This window comes from Lontra canadensis, unplaced genomic scaffold, assembly GCF_010015895.1.
Source record: "Lontra canadensis isolate GAN:19392208 unplaced genomic scaffold, GSC_riverotter_1.0 scaffold9, whole genome shotgun sequence".
NCBI lineage: Eukaryota > Metazoa > Chordata > Mammalia > Carnivora > Mustelidae > Lontra > Lontra canadensis.
The window spans coordinates 4,801,735-4,824,115 of record NW_022631003.1 but is presented as its reverse complement, the minus strand read 5'-3'; the positions used below and the strand labels follow the sequence as shown (position 1 = coordinate 4,824,115).

Here is a 22,381-nt window from a genome sequence, read left to right as displayed (position 1 = left end):
CCCTATGGTACTCTGCTCTGTCTCTTATATTACACATATATTGTGGATAATTGTCTTTCTCTGATTGACTTATTTCACTAAGCATAATACCCTCCAGTTCCATCCAAGTCAGTGTATAAGAGCTCATCCTTTTTGATAGCTGAGTAATATTCCATTGTACAAATACCTCATCTTCTTTATCCATTCATCCATTGATGGACATCTGGGTTCTTTCCATAGTTTGGCTATTGTGGACATTGCTGCTATAAATATTGGGGTGCAGGTGCCTCTTTGGATCATAGTATTTGTATCTTTGTCGTAAATCTCTCATAGTGCAATTGCTGGATTATATGGCAGCCCTATTTTTAACTTCTTGTGGAACCTCCATACTGTATATTGTTTTTTAAGTAACAAAGTCATGGTTCTGTTATGAAAATGCCCTACCAACACTCAAACGAGAGTATGTCTGTGTAAACGGAGGAATTATAACGGAGTACTTTTTTAAAGATTTTATTTATTTAACAGAGATCACAAGTAGGCAGAGAGGCACGCAGAGAGAGGGAAGGGGAAGGCAGAGAGAGAGAGAAGGAAACAGGCTCCCCGCTGAGCAGAGAGTCCGATGCGGGGCTCGATCCCAGGACCCTGAGATCATGACCCAAGCAGACAGCAGAGGCTTAACCCACTGAGCCACCCAGCCACCTCATATAACTGAGTATTTTTTGATTCAATTAATACCTCTTATAAACCTACTTGATATGAACTGGAAAATTGAAGGGCCCAAGAAAAATGACTATCCTTTGAAATGTTTCCCAAAAAAATAGGTTTTCTCTCAATTTATTGAGGTTTTAAACATATGTTTTTTTTTTTCCCCTTTGGAAAATTAGTTTTCAAAAACAGTTAATCTTTGTCTATAGAACTTACTTTTCTGTAAATATGGAAAATTGAAATGTTATATTTCTAATAGAAGTGATCTGTCATCTTATTTTCATGCATCCCCCTTATTGGTAAAGTTACTGAAATCAGCTATGATGCTTTCTTTTTATAATATGGAAACCTTTTGAATCACATATTTGTTGATCCCCAGTTATATGCAAAACCTTTGTTAAACAGTTTTGGAGATGCACAGATGAAGAAGACAGACCAATGAGACATACATGAAACATAGCGTGTTCATATTGTTACAGCTTCCTCCAAGGTTAAGATTAAGCATGTTGGTAGTTTTTTTTTTTTTTTTTAAAGATTTATTTATTTGAGAGGGAGAGAGTGAGAGAGAGCATGAGAGCTGAGAAGATCAGAAGGAGAAGCAGACTCCCTATGGAGTTGGGAGCCCAGTGCGGGACTCGATCCTGGGGCTCTGAGATCAAGACCTGAGTCGAAGGCAGTTGCTTAACCAACTTAGCCACCCAGGCGCCCAAGTATGATGGTAGTTTTTTTAAAAAGGGCAAAGGGAGTAGCTCACTTATCTGGAGAAATATCAACTACCCTCAACCTTTTGAACACAATTTCAAAAGGAAAATGATTGAGAAAAACATTTGCCACTAAACACTTTTACTTAACCAGGAATTCCACAAACTCTACCTTACAAGACTGTAAAAACATTTAGATATTTGTCAAGTACTGTGTGGGAAATATGGTAAGAAATTGAAAGTAAGAATTAACCCTGAAATACAGCGCCAAGATGGGACAAGCTGACAAATGAAAATGCATGAAGGACAAATATCCCTTTACTCTTTTAATTTAACTGATGCTCCTAATCATGAATTAGTTATAAAAAAAAAATGAAACTGTATCTAGTATTTCTTATTTAAAAGTGTGTATCAGTGTTTAATACATTTTGGAGCAAAAGTCCTCCTTTATTTTTTCCGGTTTGGTGGGATTGAATTCTTTAGTGATCAAGAAACTCACCATGTAGAGTCCCTTATAAGGATAATGCAGTATGGCCTAAGTTTTGTATATAAAATTCATTTATTTCCTTTTCAAAATATGCGGAAGAGACTTTGTGAATAACAAATAGCTACTTTTTATAAGGTTCTCATATTAAGATCTTTTTGTATTTTTCCTTTATCATAAAATCTACCTGCAGATTTTATTCTTCCCATTTTCAGAGGAAGAAATTAAGGCACAGTTTAAGAAACTTGTTCAAGTTCCTTCAACTAGTAAGGACAGAATTTATTGATCATGTAAGTAATTAGCCAGTTTCATAATCCTAGCTTTAACTCTTTGGTCAGTCTTCAATATGGTCATGATTAAACATTTTTTATCACAAAAATTGAAATCAACTTAAATTTGCTTAAGCAAATTACGGTCATGATTATAAAGAAGCAAGAGTACCTCTTAGAACCCAAGGACTAGTTGTGAAGTTGAAACCACGTGGCCAAGTGTCTCTGCTTCCTTTTGTGCACCTGGGTCATTGTTTTTACTTTGCTGACCAGCTTTCTCTGTAGCTCCTTATGTCTGCTGGAGATAAATACATCTCCTGCTTGTTCATTATCATCAACTGTATTCACACAGAAAGCCTGAGGAGCTGTCTTTTAATCCTAGTTCTCAAGAAAGAAAAATCTGATTAGCCCAGCATGGGGTAGGAGATTAAACAATGTGCCCTAGTCCACAGCCGTGGAAGCAGTATTGCCAATAGTATTTGGTCTACCATCCCTGTGCAGTGATGGCGTTCCCGTGATGTCCTGGAAGTAGTTCTCAAAGACAGGAAGTGGGTCAGACAGTGTGACCCTTCACTTCAGATAGTAATGCATGGTGGTTAAAATCATTCTGGAGCCAACTTTCTAGATTTATTTCTTAGTTCTGCCATGACTGGTTGAGTAAAATGTTACTTAACCCTTTTGTGCTTACTTATTTTCTTTCTCTAATGTGGTGATAATAATGTTATTATTAAACTATTTAATATTAATAATATTAAACATATTATTAAACTATTTAGAACAGTTTCTGACAAACATTTAATGCATCTTGACTATTATTTTATCCTTATGGTCAATTGGTAAGATACATTTTACTTATCAAATAACTTAATCTTAGTTTTAGGTTTAGTAATATTCCATTACTCCTGTGACCTTCATTGCTTCAAAAATGATACTTATAAAATGAAATGATCTTGCTCTTATTTTTCTAAGAGTTAAACTATCTCCAAGCCTGTCCAAAATTTTAACAAAAGGGGGAAAAATGAATAGGCTAGTAGGCTAGTTAGTTGTTGTAGTAAGAAAGATTGATTTCCTAATAAACTTGAAAAATACTCAAATTCTTCCTGCTGAGTAAAATGTTTCTCTAGAAAAAAACTGTAATAAAGCACATTTGCATAATTATTGAAAATTGTGAACACTGTTAAATGACACAGATGAGATCATTTAATTTTATGTTGATTAATTACACATTTATTTTCAGGTACATGACAGATGGAGGGCTCAACCTGTATACTAGAAGTCTGAATAGAATACCAGACACAACTACTTCCAGAGAGGTCATCCAGAGAGGAGTCCATGACGTGACAGTGGATGCGGACAGGTAATGCTATCAGCATTTACAATGGTGAGAACTGCATAAAGGATCCTTATTTTATAAGGAGATAGTTGGGATAACCAGCTCTCCTTGTTCTTATGAGTTTCCAGCTTGGGGCCTGGTGGAGGAACCTCAGACCAGCTGGAAAGCCCAGATGTGTGTAGAACAAATTGAGACCTGTGAAAGCAGTGGTTCTTAAAGTGTGGTAACTAAGTCAGCAGCAACAGCATTGCTTGGGAACTTGATAAAAATACAGATTAGCTCTATCCAAGATTTACTGAGGGGAAACTCTGGGGTAGGCCTAGTGATCTTCAACAGGCCCTCCAGGTGATTCATTCTTATGGATACTGAAATTACCAAACCACCATCTTAAAATAAACAACTAGATGCCAGTTTGATGAAACCATAAACACTTAGCATAAACATTTTAAAATTTTTAAAAAGGGACATTTTGAAGTTTTTATTCACTTTTTTTAGCTGTGCTCCATCAGGGGAAAGAGAATATCAAAATAACACTGACACTAATCTTTAAATTAGATCAATTAATGACACATTGCCCCTGAAATAAATTGTCTCCATTTGTTAGAGTCAGCTTCTGAGAATTGCATTTTTGAAAGAATTGTAGAATTTAAGGAATCCAAAAACCGCTTTAATCACTTGTATGTATTAAACACCAATAAGACCATCGGGAAAATCCTGCTATTAGCAGAGATAGGAGTTCGTCTTTTATTATAGATAAATCTGAAGATCTTTTAAAATCCTATATTCAGGAAGTGATTCAGGATGTAGATGGTTTAAAAATGTATAGTATTAAATATTATAGTTGTGTAAGTCCTTCTGTTAATTTAAAAACCTCCTTGTACAGGATGTTATTTCATAAAGCTTTCTTAATTCTGATATCCATTCCAAAGAGGATAGGCAAGAATAGCTCTAAGGTACTACCTCTTTGCTTAGTTTTACTCAGAAAAGATACTGAGAAGTCCTGTACTTCAAAATAAAAACTATTAAATTGATTTAATTCAGTGCTCCCTAAAACATTTTTTAATCACTGATTTCCCCACTTTCTTCTCTATAATAATTTGTTCCTGTGATATTTTAAGAAATGCTGATTTTGCCTAATACCTTCATTTAATATTATAATAATGCAAAGACTTGGGTCTTTTACCTCCTGTACTTAATAGTTTCCCAGCTACCTTAGTCAGGGGTCTTTTAGATAAAATGAAAAATGTTAGTGCTTGGTTCATTTTAGTAAATTAGTAAATGTAAGTCTTGTAATAGTTCACTGGTTAAAAAAAAACAAGAGCAAAGAAAAAAGTGTTTTATTAATTTTCCATATTTCATAGACATTTTTTCTATAAGCATGATCACTGAAAATGCATCACGTAAGAGCAAAGTAGTCAGCTGGCTAGGATAGCAATGGATTTGAATTGCTTGTGTTAATTTAGTGAAGATTATAATGTTTCCCCTTTAATCAAAGTTTGGTTAAAATGGGATAGGCAATAGAGAACAGCTGAAATCTTCCCAGCAGCCCCAAGGAAAAGAGGATGCTTCAATGGACAACTGTGGTATATCTTAAGTATTTTATTACTCAAAGATATTATGTTCTTTCATTTTCCATATCAATCCAATACCATCCCCATTTCCTTATTATGCTGACCAAAAGAAGATTACAGAATGGGACTAATCCTTGTAGACATGTTGGAGAGGCTTTGGGAAATTCATAAATAAATTCATAACAGACAGTTAAAATGTGTGGGCTTTATCCATTTGGCCCTGGTTATAATTAAGTCAATTCTAATTCATATACACTTAAACAATTGGGTTACACTATATCGAAATAGTAATTTGGGGCGAAAGTTTGGAAATAGTTGTTGTTTTGGTTTTTATTAACTCCTATTACTGTCCTGACACTAGCTTCCCTGCTAGCATTAACAAATATTAACAAATATTTGATAAATATTTGATAAATTTGATAAATAAACATATAATTACCTCCTAAGTGCATTGACAGCATAATAATAGCACCTTGGGTAAAAACAAAACAGAAAAATAAATATGAAAGACCTTGAGTTTAATGGTCATACAGAATAATGTAAGCAAAAAATAAAGTGATAAATAAAATTGTTTAAGTCATAATAGATGTATACACACAGTATCTTAGAAGCACCCCAAAGGGAAGTGATTATTCCCACCTGGCAGAATAAGGAAAGACTTCAAAAAGCAGTATGTTTTAAATGGGGTCATAAAGAAAGCATAACTTTTTGACATATGGCCTGGGAGAAATTCAAAGAAATGTGGAATTGGAGAGCATGGAAGCATTGAAGAGTTTAGTTTAAGGGGATGTTACAGAAAACCAGAAGTGGCAGTTATTAAGGCAGTGAAAACAGATTTCATAAGGAATTGTTGCGGTTGGGGGAAGGAGATCTTAGTATATGATTGGGCTCAATTCTGAATACAACAAGAACACGTGGGAATTCATAGTCAACAAGCAGAATGAGGGGGTCAGTGAATGGAAAAGAGAAGACATCAAGCGTAGGGGGATTCTTGCTAAGCCCACTTAAGATTCTTGCTGAAAAGAGGCCAGGGTGATCAGGTAATTCCAGTGGGGGTTGAGTACTATAACCAGATATCACAGTCGCTTGCATATCAAGGTGGAGGAATCTCTGTAAAATGCCCTAGGAGGCAGTATTCTTGCTAAAACTGGGCTAGGCAGGCCCAACAATGGGTCAAAGTCAAGGCCTCGTCAAAAAGAGACCTCAGAGGAGCCTGAGTAAAGTTTGGTCAAAAAGAGAGTCCTTGTCAGACCCATTAATAATGGGATTTTGCTAGTGCACTGGGAATGTAGGCAAGGATGACAACAAAGGACCTGGAGGGCTGTTCTAGAGTATTTGGACCTATAAGTGATAAGGGGCTATTTTACTAATTTTAATTCATTTTCTTTTTAAATTTCAAAGCAAGAGCATGTGTCGAACTGATTGTATTTTAATAATGACTCACCCAAAGCAAATAGCAAAGAGAGATGGTGCAAAGATAGGTAGACTGCTCAGAAAGTGACTGCAAAAGTCCAGGTGAAAGGAGATGAGCTTCTAGCTGGAGAGTGGGAATGGGGACTCTTTTCAGGCTGCCTTGACAAAGTACACAGCCTGGGTGGCTTAAACAACAGATATGTACCAAAGGCTACACATCCATGAGTGCAGTGCTGGAAAAGTCATTATCCGGTGAGAGCTTTCTTCTTGATTCGTAGAAGGTGACCTTCTCGCCATGTCCTCACACAGCCTTTCCTCTGTGCTCCCTCACAGAGAAAGAGGAAGATGTCTCACATTTCTTCCTGTTTGTGTAAGGACATCAATTCTATTAGAGTAGGGCCCCACCACTATGAGCTCATTTAACCTTAATTACTTCTATAAAGGCCCTTCTTCAAATATCATCACATTGAGGGTTAGGGCTTCAGCTTTGACGAAAGAGGGCCACAGTTCAATCCATCCCACTGTGTAACTCCCAGGTGGTTTTATCCTTGGAGATACAGGTTAATCTCCATATAAATGCTGGATTAAAGTACTAACTGTGTATATGTATATAGTGTGTGCTATATATGTTGAGCTAACATTCATCTTTTCATATGGATAGAATAAAAAGAGAAGAGGAAAAAAATGTTCTCCTTGTGATGAGAATTTAGCATTTACTCTCTTAGTAGGGGAAGGGGGTGGAGAAGGGAAAACAGGACTTCTGGGAAAAATAAATACTTAGAAGAAGAGATGAAAGATGTGATAGTTTTGTGACAGTGTCTGTTTAAGTGATTTCTTGTCCTTCTCATTTCTGGTGATAGGAGTCAATCTTCTCTGGTTACAGAACTCCCAGGGATGGGATTGATGATTTATGAATTATTTGGGGAAGCTCCACTGTTAGGAAAATAAGGGGATTTAAAAAAAAACTCTTCACAGAGTTTTGGATCCCTTTGCCCTACTTTTACGGTATAAGTGTGCCGAATCCTAGACTGCCTTTACAAAGACATTCATGGCAAATTCTCACAAAATCACATGAGGAGTTATTTCTAAGGATGCGAGGCCTTTGATATTTCCACAAGTTCTCCAAATAGGAGAAGTAAAGGCAACAAAGATTTCTCCTAAGCCATCAAGCAAATATCTCTAGGGGTCGTCTTCATGATGCTTGTCACTAGTGTGTGTACACTCTAATAATTCATCCTATTCTGTGTTGATTTGTTCTAATATAATCACAGAATCAATATAGTACCATATCTTAAGTATTTCCTTCATTAGCTTACTGGCTTTCCACTGTAATTAAAAGTAAACACAAAAAAGATTAATAAGCTGAGATGGAAATAGATAAAGTAAATATAATTATTTCATTTCATAATAAAGTGGCCTGCCTTTTTTTTTTTTTTTGCTCTTGTTTCTTTACTCTAAGTAGAAAGAGACCAGTGCAAAATATTAGAGAGGTAGAAAAAGTTTTATTTGCCCTTCCAACTTTCCTTTAACACCCTTGTAGGATGTCACCATTGTAGGCTTATGAAAGGCTGCTGAACTTCTGTCCTGTGATCCGGGTCTCAGAATTAACTGACCTTATTTTTAATAATCTGTTAAACCTCCAATATTGTTATGTAGTACCCATCATAGAATTAATTCACATGAGAAAAACTATTGAGAACCTACCCTCTACCAAGCACTGTGCTCAATCCTGGGGGGCCCTGTATGCAGGGGAATTAGAGTAGAGATTATAAAAGTTTAAAAGTCGTTGAGATTGAAAGGATACTTGAACAATCCAACTAGCCCAAGCAGTAGATACTTTTGTTTGGGATATCTTTTAATATTTTTCTGAACATGGATCCAGGTTACTCTAAGTTCTACCACCTCTTTGAAGGACTGCTCCTGACATTAAATATGGCCAAAGCTAAACTTTGCCATTATAGATTATTCTTCTAACAGAAGAGATGGTCGTCAGTACTCTTATTTATGTAGTAGTTTTACCATATCTCCTTCCAAAACAATTTACTAATAATCTTACAAAGATGGTAAGGAGGAGGAAGAAGGGGAGGAATCAAGGTTGTTATAATAAAAATTAGCTATAGTAGCTATCAGCATTGAGGAATAGTTATGTGTAGCCAACATGCCATATTATTTAAATACATTGTTGTATTTTATCTTTACAACAGCCCTATGAAGTGGATTTTATTACTGCCATTTTATGGGGCAAAAAAGTCTTAGATTAAGAAACTTGCCTGTAAACACTTTGTTAATTAACTGTAATGGGAAGATTTAAATCGAGTTCCTATGCACTTACTATTATTCATAACATTATTAATTTAGATAAATGTTTTTATCATGCCTGGATGTATAATGTCAGATTTTGTAAATTCTTTCATTTTTCTATTTTTTATTATTTTTATTAACATATAATGTATAATTTGTCCCAGGGCTACAGGTCTGTGAATCATCAGGCTTACACACATCACAGCACTCACTGTATCACATACCCTCCCCAATGTCCATAAGCCAACCTCCCTCTCCCCACTACCCCCTTCTAGCAAACCTCAGTTTGTTTCATGAGATTAAGAGTCTCTTATGGTTTGTCTCACTCCTGATCCCATCTTGTTACATTTTTTCCTTCCCTACCCCCAAACCCCCCACTCTGTCTCTCAACTTCCTCATATCAGGGAGATCATGTGATAATTGTCTTTCTCTGATTGACTTATTTCACTCAGCATAATACCCTCTATTTCCATCCACATTGTTGCAAATGACAAGAGTTCATTTCTTTTGATGGCTGCATAGTATTCCATTGTATATATATATATATATATATATATATACCACTTCTTTATCCATTCGTCTGTTGATGGACATCTATGTTCTTTGCATAGTTTTGCTATTGTGGACATTGCTGCTATAAACATTCGGGAGCCATGCCCCTTTGGATAACTACATTTGTATCTTCAGGGTAAATACCCAGTAGTGCCATTGCTGGGTTGTAGGGTAGCTCTATTTTCAACTTTTGAGGAACCTCCATGCTGTTTTCCAGAGTGGTTTCATCAGCTTGCATTCCCACCAACAGTGTAGGAGGGTTCCCCTTTCTGTGCATCCTCCCCAGCATCTGTCATTTCCTGACTTGTTAATTTTAGCCATTCTGACTGGTGTGAGGTGGTATCTCATTGTGGTTTTGACTTGTATTTTCCTGATGCTGAGTGATGTGGAGCACTTCGTCATGTGTCTGGATGTCTTTTTTCAGAAATGTCTGTTCATGTCTTCTGCCCATTTCTTGATTGGATTATTTATTCTTTGGGTGTTGAGTTTGATAAGTTCTTTATACATTTTGGATACTAGCCCTTTATCTGACATGTCATTTGCAAATACCTTCTCCCATTCTGTCACTTGCTCTTGGTTTTGTTGATTTTTCTTTTGTTCTCAAAAGCTTTTGATCTTGATGAAATCCCAATAATTCATATTTGCCCTTACTTTCCTTGCATTTGGCAATGTTTCTAGGGAGAAGTTGCTACAGCTGAGGTCAAAGAGATTGCCTCCTGTGTTCTCCTCAAGGATTTTGATGGATTCCTGTCTCACATTAAGGTCTTTCATCCATTTGGAGTCTATTTTTGTGTGTGGTGTAAGGAAATGGTCCAGGTTCATTTTTCTGCATGTGGCTGTCCAATTTTCGCAACACCATTTGTTGAAGACACTGTCTTTTCTCCATTAGACATTCTTTCCTGCTTTGTCAAAGATTAGTTGACCATAGAATTGAGTGTCTATTTCTGGGCTCTCTATTCTGTTCCATTGATTGATTTGTCTCTTTTTGTGCTAGTACCATACTGTCTTGATGATGACAGCTTTGTAATAGAGCCTGAAGTATGGAATTGTGATGCCACCAACTTTGGTTTTCTTTTTCAAAATTCCTCCTATTCGGGGTCTTTTCTGGTTCCATACAAATGTTAGAATTATTTTTTCCATTTCTTTGAAAGAAAAATGGGTGGTATTTTGATAGAGATTGCAATAAATGTGTGGATTGCTTTAGGTAGCATAGACATTTTCACAATATTTGTTCTTCTAATCCATGAGCATGGAACATTTTTCCATTTCTTTGTATCTTCCTCCATTTCTTTCAAGAGTACTTTATACTTTTCTGAGTACGGATTCTTTGCCTTCTTGGTTAGGTTTATTCCTAGGTATCTTATGGTTTTGGGTGCAATTATAAATGGGATTGACTCCTTAATTTCTCTTTCTTCTGTCTTCTTGTTAGTATATAGAAATGCAACTGATTTCTGTGCACTGCTTTTATATCCTGACACTTTACTGGAATTCCTGTATGAATGAGTTCTAGCAGTTTTAGAGTGGAGTCTTTGGGTTTTCCACATAAAGTATCATATCATCTGCAAAGAGTGAGAGTTTGACTTCTTTGCTGATTTGGATGCCTTTAATTCCTTTTTGTTGTCTGATTGCTGAGGCTAGGACTTCTAGTACTATGTTGAATAGCAGAGGTGATAGTGAACATCCCTGCCATGTTCCTGACCTTAAGGGAAAAGCTCTCAGTTTTTCCCCATTAAGAATGATATTCTCTGTGGGTTTTTCATAGATGGCTTTGATGATATTGAGGTATGTGCCCTTTATCCCTACACTGTGAAGAGCTTTGATCAAGAAAGGATGCTCTACTTTGTCAAATGCTTTTTCAGCATCTATTGAGAGTATCATATGGCTCTTGTTCTTTCTTTTATTAATATATTGTATCACATTGATTGATTTGTGGATGTTGAGCCAACCTTGCAGCCCAGGCATAAATCCCACTTGGTCATGGTGAATAATCCTTTTAATATACTGTTGGATCCTATTGGCTAGTATTTTGGTAAGAATTTTCATATCTGTGTTCGTTGGATATTGGTCTGTAATTTTCCTATTTGATGGGGTCTTTGTCTCATTTGGGGATCAATGTAATCCTGGCCTCATAAAATGTGTTTGGGAGTTTTCCTTCCATTTCTATTTTTTGGAACAGTTTCAGGAGAATAGGTATTAATTTTCTTTAAATATTTGGTAGAATTCCCCTAGGAAGCCATCTGGCCCTGGGCTCTTGTTTGCTGGGAGATTTTTGATGACTGCTTTAATCTCCTTACTGGTTATGGGTCTGTTCAGGTTTTCTGTTTCTTCCCGGTTCAGTTTTGGTAGTTTATACGTCTCTAGGAATATATCCATCTCTTCCAGATTGTCAAATTTGCTGGCATATAGTTGGTCATAATATGTTCTTATAATGATTTGTATTTCTCGGTGTTGGTTGTGATCTCTCCTCTTTCATTCATGATTTTATTTATTTGGGTCCTTCCTCTTTTCTTTTTGATTAGTCTGGTCAGGGGTTTATCAATCTTATTAATTCTTTCATAGAACCGGCTCCTAGTTTTGTTGATTTGTTTCACTGTTCTTTTGGTTTCTATTTCATTGATTTCTGCTCTGGTCTTTATTATTTCTTTTCTCCTGCTGGGATTAGGTTTTCTTTACTTTTCTTTCTCCAGCTCCTTTAGGTGTAGAGTTAGGTTGTGTACTTGAGACCTTTCTTGTTTCTTGAGAAAGGCTTGTGTTGCTATATACTTTCCTCTCAGGACCGCCTTTGCTATGTTCCACAGATTTTGAACAGTTGTAGTTTCATTATCATTTGTTTCTTTAATTTCCTGGTTGACCCATTCATTCTTGAGTAGGATGCTCTTTAGTTTCCATGTATTTGAGTTATTTCCATCTTTTTCTTGTCATTGAGTTCTACCTTCAGAGCATTGTGGTCTGAATATATGCAGGGAATAATCCCAATCTTTTGGTACTGGTTGAGACCTGATTTGTGATCCAGGATGGGATCTATTCTGGAGAATGTTCCATGTGCAGTAGAGAAGAGTGTGTATTCTGTTGCTTTGGAATAGAATGTTCTGAATATATCTGTGATGTCCATCTGGTCCAGTGTGTCATTTAAGGCCTTTATTTCCTTGTTGATCTTTTACTTGGATGATCTGTCCATTTCAGTAAGGGGGATGTTAACATTCCCTACTATTATTGGTATTATCGTCAATGCGTTTCTTTGATTTTGTTATTAATTGGTTTACATAGTTGGCTGTTTCCATGTTAGGGGCATAGATATTTAAATTGTTAGATCTTCCTGTTGGACAGACCCTTTGGGTTCAATATAGTGTCCTTCCTCATCTCTTAGTATAGTCTTTGGCCTAGAATCTAATTTATCTGATATAAGGATTGCGAGCCCAACTTTCTTTTGATGTCCATTAGTATGGTAAATGGTTTTCCACCCCCCTCACTTTAAATCTGGAGGTGTCTTTGGTCAAAAAAATGAGTTTCTTGTAGACAACATATTGATGGTTTTTTTTTTTTTAAATGCTACCTATTTTTTATTTTCAATTTTTTTTTTATAATTTTATTTTTTATAAACATATATATATATATATATATATTTTTTTTTCCCCCCCAGGGGTACAGGTCTGTGAATCTCCACGTTTACAAACTTCACAGCACTCACCATAGCACATACCCTACCCAATGTCCATAACCCCCCCCAACCCCCCTCTGCCCAGCAACCCTCAGTTTGTTTTGTGAGATTAAGAGTCACTTATGGTTTGTCTCCCTCCCAATCCCAACTTGTTTCATTTACTCTTCTCCTACCACATTAACCCCCCATGTTGCATCTCCTCTCCCTCATATCAGGGAGATCATATGATAGTTGTCTTTCTCCGATTGACTTATTTCGCTAAGCATGATACCCTCTAGTTCCATCCATGTTGTCGCAAATGGCAAGATTTCATTTCTTTTGATGGCTGCATAGTATTCCATTGTATATATATACCACATCTTCTTTATCCATTCGTCTGTTGATGGACATCTAGGTTCTTTCCATAGTTTGGCTATTGTAGACATTACTGCTATAAACATTCGGGTGCACGTGCCCCTTCGGATCACTACGTTTGTATCTTTAGGGTAAATACCCAGCAGTGCAATTGCTGGGTCATAGGGTAGTTCTATTTTCAACATTTTGAGGAACCTCCATGCTGTTTTCCAGAGTGGTTGCACCAGCTTGCATTCCCACCAACAATGTAGGAGGGTTCCCCTCTCTCCACATCCTCGCCAGCATCTGTCATTTCCGGACTTGTTAATTTTAGCCATTCTGACTGGTGTGAGGTGGTATCTCATTGTGGTTTTGATTTGTATTTCCCTGATGCCGAGTGATATGGAGCACTTTTTCATGTGTCTGTTGGCCATCTGGATGTCTCCTTTGCAGAAATGTCTGTTCATGTCTTCTGCCCATTTCTTGATGGGATTATTTGTTCTTTGGGTGTTGAGTTTGCTAAGTTCTTTATAGATTCTGGACACTAGCCCTTTATCTGATATGTCGTTTGCAAATATCTTCTCCCATTCTGTCAGTTGTCTTTTGGTTTTGTTAACTGTTTCCTTTGCTGTGCAAAAGCTTTTGATCTTGATAAAATCCCAATAGTTCATTTTTGCCCTTGCTTCCCTTGCCTTTGGCGATGTTCCTAGGAAGATGTTGCTGCGGCTGAGGTCGAAGAGGTTGCTGCCTGTGTTCTCCTCAAGGATGTTGATGGATTCCTTTCTCACATTGAGGTCCTTCATCCATTTTGAGTCTGTTTTCGTGTGTGGTGTAAGGAAATGATCCAATTTCATTTTTCTGCATGTGGCTGTCCAATTTTCCCAACACCATTTATTGAAGAGGCTGTCTATTTTCCATTGGACATTCTTTCCTGCTTTGTCGAAGATTAGTTGACCATAGAGTTGAGGGTCTATTTCTGGGCTCTCTATTCTGTTCCATTGATCTATGTGTCTGTTTTTGTGCCAGTACCATGCTGTCTTGATGATGACAGCTTTGTAATAGAGCTTGAAGTCCGGAATTGTGATGCCACCAACTCTGGCTTTCTTTTTCAATATTCCTTTGGCTATTCGCGGTCTTTTCTGGTTCCATATAAATTTTAGGATTATTTGTTCCATTTCTTTGAAAAAAATGGATGGTACTTTGATAGGAATTGCATTAAATGTGTAGATTGCTTTAGGTAGCATAGACATTTTCACAATATTTATTCTTCCAATCCAGGAGCATGGAACATTTTTCCATTTCTTTGTGTCTTCCTCAATTTCTTTCATGAGTACTTTATAGTTTTCTGTGTATAGATTCTTAGTCTCTTTGGTTAGGTTTATTCCTAGGTATCTTATAGTTTTGGGTGCAATTGTAAATGGGATGGACTCCTTAATTTCTCTTTCTTCTGTCTTATTGTTGGTGTAGAGAAATGCGACTGATTTCTGTGCATTGATTTTATATCCTGACACATTACTGAATTCCTGTACAAGTTCTAGCAGTTTTGGAGTGGAGTCTTTTGGGTTTTCCACATATAGTATCATATCATCTACGAAGAGTGATAGTTTGACTTCTTCTTTGCCGATTTGGATGCCTTTAATTTCTTTTTGTTGTCTGATTGCTGAGGCTAGGACTTCTAGCACTATGTTGAATAGCAGTGGTGATAACGGACATCCCTGCCGTGTTCCTGACCTTAGCGGAAAAGCTTTCAGTTTTTCTCCATTGAGAATGATATTTGCGATGGGTTTTTCATAGATGGCTTTGATAATATTGAGGTATGTGCCCTCTATCCCTACACTTTGAAGAGTTTTGATCAGGAAGGGATGCTGTACTTTGTCAAATGCTTTTTCAGCATCTATGGAGAGTATCATATGGTTCCTGTTTTTTCTTTTATTAATGTGTTGTATCACATTGATTGATTTGCGGATGTTGAACCAACCTTGCAGCCCTGGAATAAATCCCACTTGGTCGTGGTGAATAATCCTTTTAATGTACTGTTGAATCCTCTTGGCTAGTATTTTGGTGAGAATTTTTGCATCTGTGTTCATCAAGGATATTGGTCTGTAGTTCTCTTTTTTTATGGGATCCTTGTCTGGTTTGGGGATCAAGGTGAGGCTGGCCTCATAAAATGAGTTTGGAAGTTTTCCTTCCATTTCTATTTTTTGGAACAGTCTCAGGAGAATAGGAATTAGTTCTTCTTTAAATGTTTGGTAGAATTCCCCCGGGAAGCCGTCTGGCCCTGGGCTTTTGTTTGTTTGGAGATTTTTGATGACTGTTTCAATCTCCTTACTGGTTATGGGTCTGTTCAGGCTTTCTATTTCTTCCAGGTTCAGTTGTGGTAGTTTATATGTCTCTAGGAATGCATCCATTTCTTCCAATTGTCAAATTTGTTGGCATAGAGTTGCTCATAATATGTTCTTATAATTGTCTGTATTTCTTTGGTGTTAGTTGTGATCTCTCCTCTTTCATTCATGATTTTATTTATTTGGGTCCTTTCTCTTCTCTTTTTGATAAGTCTGGCCAGGGGCTTATCAATCTTATTAATTCTTTCAAAGAACCAGCTCCTAGTTTCGTTGATTTGTTCTATTGTTTTTTTGGTTTCTATTTCATTGATTTCTGCTCTGATCTTTATGATTTCTCTTCTCCTGCTGGGTTTAGGGTTTCTTTCTTGTTCTTTCTCCAGCTCCTTTAGGTGTAGGGTTAGGTTGTGTACCTGAGACCTTTCTTGTTTCTTGAGAAAGGCTTGTACCGCTATATATTTTCCTCTCAGGACTGCCTTTGTTGTGTCCCACAGATTTTGAACTGTTGTATTTTCATTATCATTTGTTTCCATGAATTTTTTCAATTCTTCTTTAATTTCCTGGTTGACCCATTCATTCTTTAGAAGGATGCTGTTTAGTCGCCATATATTTGGGTTCTTTCCAAATTTCCTCTTGCGATTGAGTTCTAGCTTCAGAGCGTTGTGGTCTGAAAATATGCAGGGAATGATCCCAATTTTTTGATAACAGTTAAGACCTGATTTAGAACCAAGGATGTGATCTATTCTGGAGAATGTTCCATGTGCACTAGAGAAGAATGTGTATTCTGTTGCTTTGGGATGAAATGTTCTGAATATATCTGTGATGTCCATCTGGTCCAGTGTGTCATTTAAGGCCTTTATTTCCTTGTTGATCTTTTGCTTGGATGATCTGTCCATTTCAGTGAGGGGAGTGTTAAAGTCCCCTACTATTATTGTATGATTGTCGATGTGTTTCTTTGATTTTGTTATTAATTGGTTTATATAGTTGGCTGCTCCCACGTTAGGGGCATAGATATTTACAATTGTTAGATCTTGTTGGACAGATCCTTTGAGTATGATATAGTGTCCATCTTCATCTCTTATTATAGTCTTTGGTTTAAAATCTAAGTGTTCTGATATAAGGATTGCCACTCCTGCTTTCTTCTGATGTCCATTAGCATGGTAAATTCTTTTCCACCCCCTCACTTTAAATCTGAAAGTGTCTTCGGGTTTAAAATGAGTTTCTTGTAGGCAACATATAGATGGGTTTTGGTTTTTTATCCATTCTGATACCCTGTGTCTTTTGATTGGGGCATTTAGCCCATTAACATTCAGGGTAACTATTGAGAGATATGAATTTAGTGCCATTGTATTGCCTGTAAGGTGACTGCTATTGTATATTGTTTCTGTTCCTTTCTGATCTACTACTTTTAGGTTCTCTCTTTGCTTAGAGGACCCCTTTCAATATTTCCTGTAGAGCTGGCTTGGTGTTTGCAAATTCTTTCAGTTTTTGTTTGTCCTGGAAGCTTTTAATCTCTCCTTCTATTTTCAATGATAGCCTAGCTGGATATAGTATTCTTGGCTGCATGTTTTTCTCGTTTAGTACTCTGAATATATCATGCCAGCTCTTTCTGGCCTGCCAGGTCTCTGTGGATAAGTCTGCTGCCAATCTAATATTTTTACCATTGTATGTTACAGACTTCTTCTCCCGGGCTGCTTTCAGGATTTTCTCTTTGTCACTAAGACTTGTAAATTTGACTATTAGGTGACGGGGTGTGGACCTATTCTTATTGATTTTGAGTGGGGTTCTCTGAACCTCCTGGATTTTGATGCTTGTTCCCTTTGCCATATTGGGGAAATTCTCTCCAATAATTCTCTCCAATATACCTTCTGCTCCCTCTCTCTTTCTTCTTCTTCTGGAATCCCAATTATTCTAATGTTGTTTCGTCTTATGGTGTCACTTATCTCTCGAATTCTGCCCTCGTGGTCCAGTAGTTGTTTGTCCCTCTTTTGTTCAGCTTCCTTATTCTCTGTCATTTGGTCTTCTATATCGCTAATTCTTTCTTCTGCCTCATTTATCCTAGCAGTGAGAGCCTCCATTTTTGATTGCACCTCATTAATAGCTTTTTTTATTTCAACTTGATTAGATTTTAGTTCTTTTATTTCTCCAGAAAGGGCTTTTATATCTCCCGAGAGGGTTTCTCTAATATCTTCCATGCCTTTTTCGAGCCCAGCTAGAACCTTGAGAATGGTCATTCTGAACTCTAAATCTGACATATTACCAATGTCTGTATTGATTAGGTCCTTAGCCTTTGGTACTGCCTCTTGTTCTTTTTTTTGTGTTGAATTTTTCCGCCTTGTCATTTTGTCCAGATAAGAGTATATGAAGGAGTAAGTAAAAACTAAAAGGGTGGCAACAACCCCAGGAAAATATGCTTTAGCCAAATCAGAAGAGATCCCAAATCGTGAGGGGGGGGGAAGGGGATAAAAAGAGGTTCAGAAAGAAAAAAAAAATAAAATAAAAAAGAAAAAAAGAAACAAATAAAAAAAAGAAAACCAATAATGAAAAAAATATAAAAAGGAAAAAATATATATATATTGGATAAACTAGTTAAAAGACGTTAAAAAAGAAAAGGGTAAAAGTTTAAAAAAATTTAGCAGAAGAAGAGAAAAAAATTGAAAAAGAAAAAAAAAATTAAATTAACTGCAAGGCTAAAGAATCATGGGGAGAAAGCCATGAGTTCCGTGCTTTGCTTTCTCCTCCTCTGGAATTCCGCTGCTCTCCTTGGTATTGAAACCGCACTCCTCGTAAGTGAACTTGGTCCTGGCTGGGTTTCTTGTTGATCTTCTGGGGGAGGGGCCTGTTGTAGTGATTTTCAAGTGTCTTTGCCCCAGGCGGAGTCGCACCGCCCTTACCGGGGGCCGGGCTGAGTAATCCGCTCGGGTTTGCTTTCGGGAGCTTTTGTTCCCTGAGCGCTTTCCGTAGAGTCCGGAGGATGGGAAGGAAGATGGCGGCCTCCCAGTCTCCGGCCCGGAGGAGCCGAGAGCTAGGGGTCCCACTCCTCAGTGCGCCCTCAGGGAACAGCGTCCAATTACTCCCGTCTGCCTGGCCTCCGGCCGCGCTCCGAGCTCTCCGAGCCTTCGACCGGTTCAAGGTAAGCCCGAGATGTGAGCTCACTCCTCGGCTCCGTCTCTGTAGCCGGCTTCCCTGTTCTAATACCTGCGAGCTCTGTGACACTCAGACACCCCGATCCTTCTGTGACCCTGCGGGACCTGAGGCCACACTGGCCCCGCGTGGGCTTCACCCCAGTTAAGCCTCTGGAGCGATGTCCCTCAGCGGAACAGACTTTTAAAAGTCCCGATTTTGTGCTCCGTTGCTCCGCCGCTTGCCGGGAGCCGGCCCCTCCCCCCGGGGTCTGTCTTCCCGTCCCTTTGGATTCGCTTCTCCGCCAGTCCTACCTTTCAGCAAGTGGTTGATTTTCTGTTTCTAGAATTGCTGTTCTTCTTCTCTTCGATCTCCCGTTGGATTTGTAGGTGTTTGCAATCTTTAGATAAGCTATCTAGCTGATCTCCCGCAACCTGAAGTAGTCTCAGCTGCTACTTCTCCGCCATCTTGACTCCTCCCCGATGGGTTTTGTTTTTTATCCATTCTGATCACCTGTATCTTTTGATTTGGGCATTTATCCCATTTACATACAGGGTAACTATTGAAAGATATGATTTTAGTACCATTGTATTGCCTGTAAGGTGACTGTTACTGTATATTGTCTCTTTTCCTTTCTGGTCTACTACTTTCAGGCTCTCTCTTTGCTTAGAGGAACCCTTTCAATATTTCCTGTAAGGCTGGTTTGGTGTTTGCAAGTTCTTTTAATATTTGTGTTGAAAGCTTTTATCTCTCCTTCCATTTTTAGTGACAGCCTAACTGGATATAGTATTCTTGGCTGCATATTTTCTCATTTAGTGCTCTGAATATATCATGCCAGCTCTTTCTGGCCTGCCAGGTCTCTGTGGCTAAGTCTGCTGCAAATCTAATATTTCTACCATTATATGTTACAGATTTCTTGTCTCAAGCTGTTTTCAGGATTTTCTCTTTGTCACTAAGATTTGTAAGTTTTACTGTTATATGACAGGGTGTGGACCTCTTTTTATTGATTTTGAGGGGGTTCTCTCTGCCTCCTGGATTTTGATGTTTGTTCCCTTGACCATATTAGGGAAATGCTCTACTATAATTCACTCCAGTATACCTCCTGTCCCTCTCTCTCTTTATTCTTCTTCTGGAATCCCAATTATTCTAATATTTTTTCGTCTTATGGTATTCTTACCTCGCAAATTCTCCCTTCATGGTTCAGTAGTTGTTTGTCTCTCTTTTGCTCCAGTTCTTTATATCTGTCATTTGGTCTTCGATATCACTAATTCTCTCTTCTGCCTCATTTATCCTAGCAGTAAGAGCCTCCATTTTATATTGCACCTCATTAATAGCTTTTTTTATTTCAGCTTGGTTAGATTTTAGTTCTTTTATTTCTCTAGAAAGGGATTTCATTTCTCCAGAAATGGTTTTTCTAATATCTTCCATGCCTTTTTTGAGCCCAGCTAGCACCTTGAGAATCATCATTCTGAACTCTAGTTCTGATATATTACCAATGTCTATATTGATTAGGTCCCTAGCCATCAGTACTGGCTCTTGTTCTTTTTTTGTGGTTAGCTTTTCTGCTTTGTCATTTTATCCAGATAAGAATATATGAATAAAGAAATAAAATAGTGAAAGGGTGGAAAAGACCCCTGAAAAATGTATGCTAACCAAATCAGAAGAGATCCAAAAGTAGAGGGAGAAGAAAGGGAAAAAAAGAAATAAAAATTTAAAAATGAAAAAAAAATATATATAGTTATATGTATAAAGATAAATAAATAAATAAATAAATAAATAAAATACACACACGTGCACACACACACACACACACACACACATTAGACTGGTGAATAGAACAGAGCCATCCACATAATTTTGCGTGTATTTTGGTCTCTTAGAAGAAACTACCTTCCAAAATTTTAAAGAAAGAAAAACTTATATATATATAGAACAATAAGGGCAAGTATGATGAAGGGATGGAATATGACTGTAAAGATGAAAATTTTCAAAAAATTCTAAAAAAGGAATTGATAAGATTAGTTGGTTGGAAAAAGAAAGAAAAAAAGAGGAGGAAATGTGCTTAGGCTGGAGAATAGAAAAAATCCATGTGCTAGATTTGGGTATATTTTGATCTATTAGAAGAAATTGAGTCCCTAAATTAAAAAAAAAAAAGAAACCCAAAAACCTATATGTATACAAAAAATAAGTTTAAATAAAATGATGGGATAAAATATGACCACAACACTGAAGGTCTAAAAAGATCTTTTTTTTAAAGAAGCATATTGTTAAGATAAACTAGTTAAAAAATGTTAAAAGAGGAATGAGAAAAAGTTAAAAAAAAAGAAGAAGAGAAAAAAGAAAAGAAAACAAAAATTTAACTTTGAAGGATTAAAGTATCTTGGGGGAAAAGCCATGAATTGTATGCGTTACTTTCCCCTAGCTCTGGAGTTCGGCATTTCCCCTTGATCAGTGAGCTTGGTCTTGTCTGGATGTTCTTGCTGATCTTCTCTGGGAAAGGCCTGTTGCAGTGACTCTCAAATCTCTTTGCCCGAGGCGGAATTGCACCACCTTTGCAAGGGACTGGGCTAATCTGCTCGGGTTTGTTCTTGGAGCCTTTGTTCCCTGAACGCTTTCCTTAGAGCTCTGGAGGACAGGTATGAAAATGAGGCCTCCCAATCTCTGGCCTGGGGGAGCTGAGAGCTTGGGGCCCTTAGTCCTCTGTGTTCCCTCAGAGATAAGCAGATAATCACTCCTGTCTCCCTGGTCTCTGGCCATACTTCAAGCTCACCCGGCCTGTGACTGAGTGTTTCTATCTCTGGTGCTCATCCCTGTTTGTAGTCTCCAAGCCCAGTGTGCTCCTGCGCCAGTCCTCCCGGAAGAGGAAGGGAGTCTCCCAGGATCTGCCACCTTTGGGGTCCTTCTCGAAGAGCAGTAGCCACACTGTGCCTTGGATCACGGTTTATGGTAACCATGATCTGAAAGCTCACTTTCTGGCTCTGTCTCTGTAGTTAGCTTTCCTGCTCTGATACCTGGCAGCTCTGCCACACTCAGATACCCCTGATCTTTTTGTGACCCATGGGACCTGAGACCACACTGTCTCCCTGAGGGCTCTACCCCTGCTTAGCCTCTGGAGCGATGTCCCTCAGTGGAGCAGACTTCTAAAAGTTCTGATTTTGAGTTTCCCTACTCCTCCACTTGCTGGGATCTGGCCCCTCCCCCCGTGGTCTCTCATCCCATTGCTTCGGATTCACATCTCTGCACGTCCTACCTTCCCCAAAGTGGTTGATTTACTGTTCCTAGAATTTCTGCTCTTCTTCTCTTGGTTCTCCTGTTAGTTTGTAGGTGTTCAGAATGGTTTGATACCTATCTAGCTGAACTTCTGGGATCTGATGTCATTTCAGTCTTGTAGTCTTCTGCCATCTTGCCTCTCACTCTTGTTTTTCTATTTTATTTTAAACATGTCTGTAAAATATGAACAGATATATTTTATTCAACTTCATAAGTGTTGCTATGTTCCCTTAGTATATAAAATCATATTCTATTCTAGTGAAGATTGCTGATAAACCTAAAAGCAAAATTGACTTTCACATGTGTTAGAGAGTCTCAAATGCTGGCTAGTTTGTTAATATGAGTAAAAC

General features: G+C 37.7%; 1 protein-coding gene across 8 annotated transcripts in view; it reads left to right on the top strand.

The window, feature by feature from the left end:
• NAV3 (neuron navigator 3) overlaps positions 1-22,381 on the top strand; it is a 610,320-nt gene that overhangs the window by 450,857 nt on the left and 137,082 nt on the right. For all 8 annotated transcript variants that reach the window (XM_032854715.1, XM_032854714.1, XM_032854712.1 and 5 more), the window contains one exon: positions 3,376-3,495. In XM_032854715.1, the coding sequence (XP_032710606.1) occupies positions 3,376-3,495 (120 nt within the window). The remainder of the gene's footprint in view (positions 1-3,375; positions 3,496-22,381) is intronic.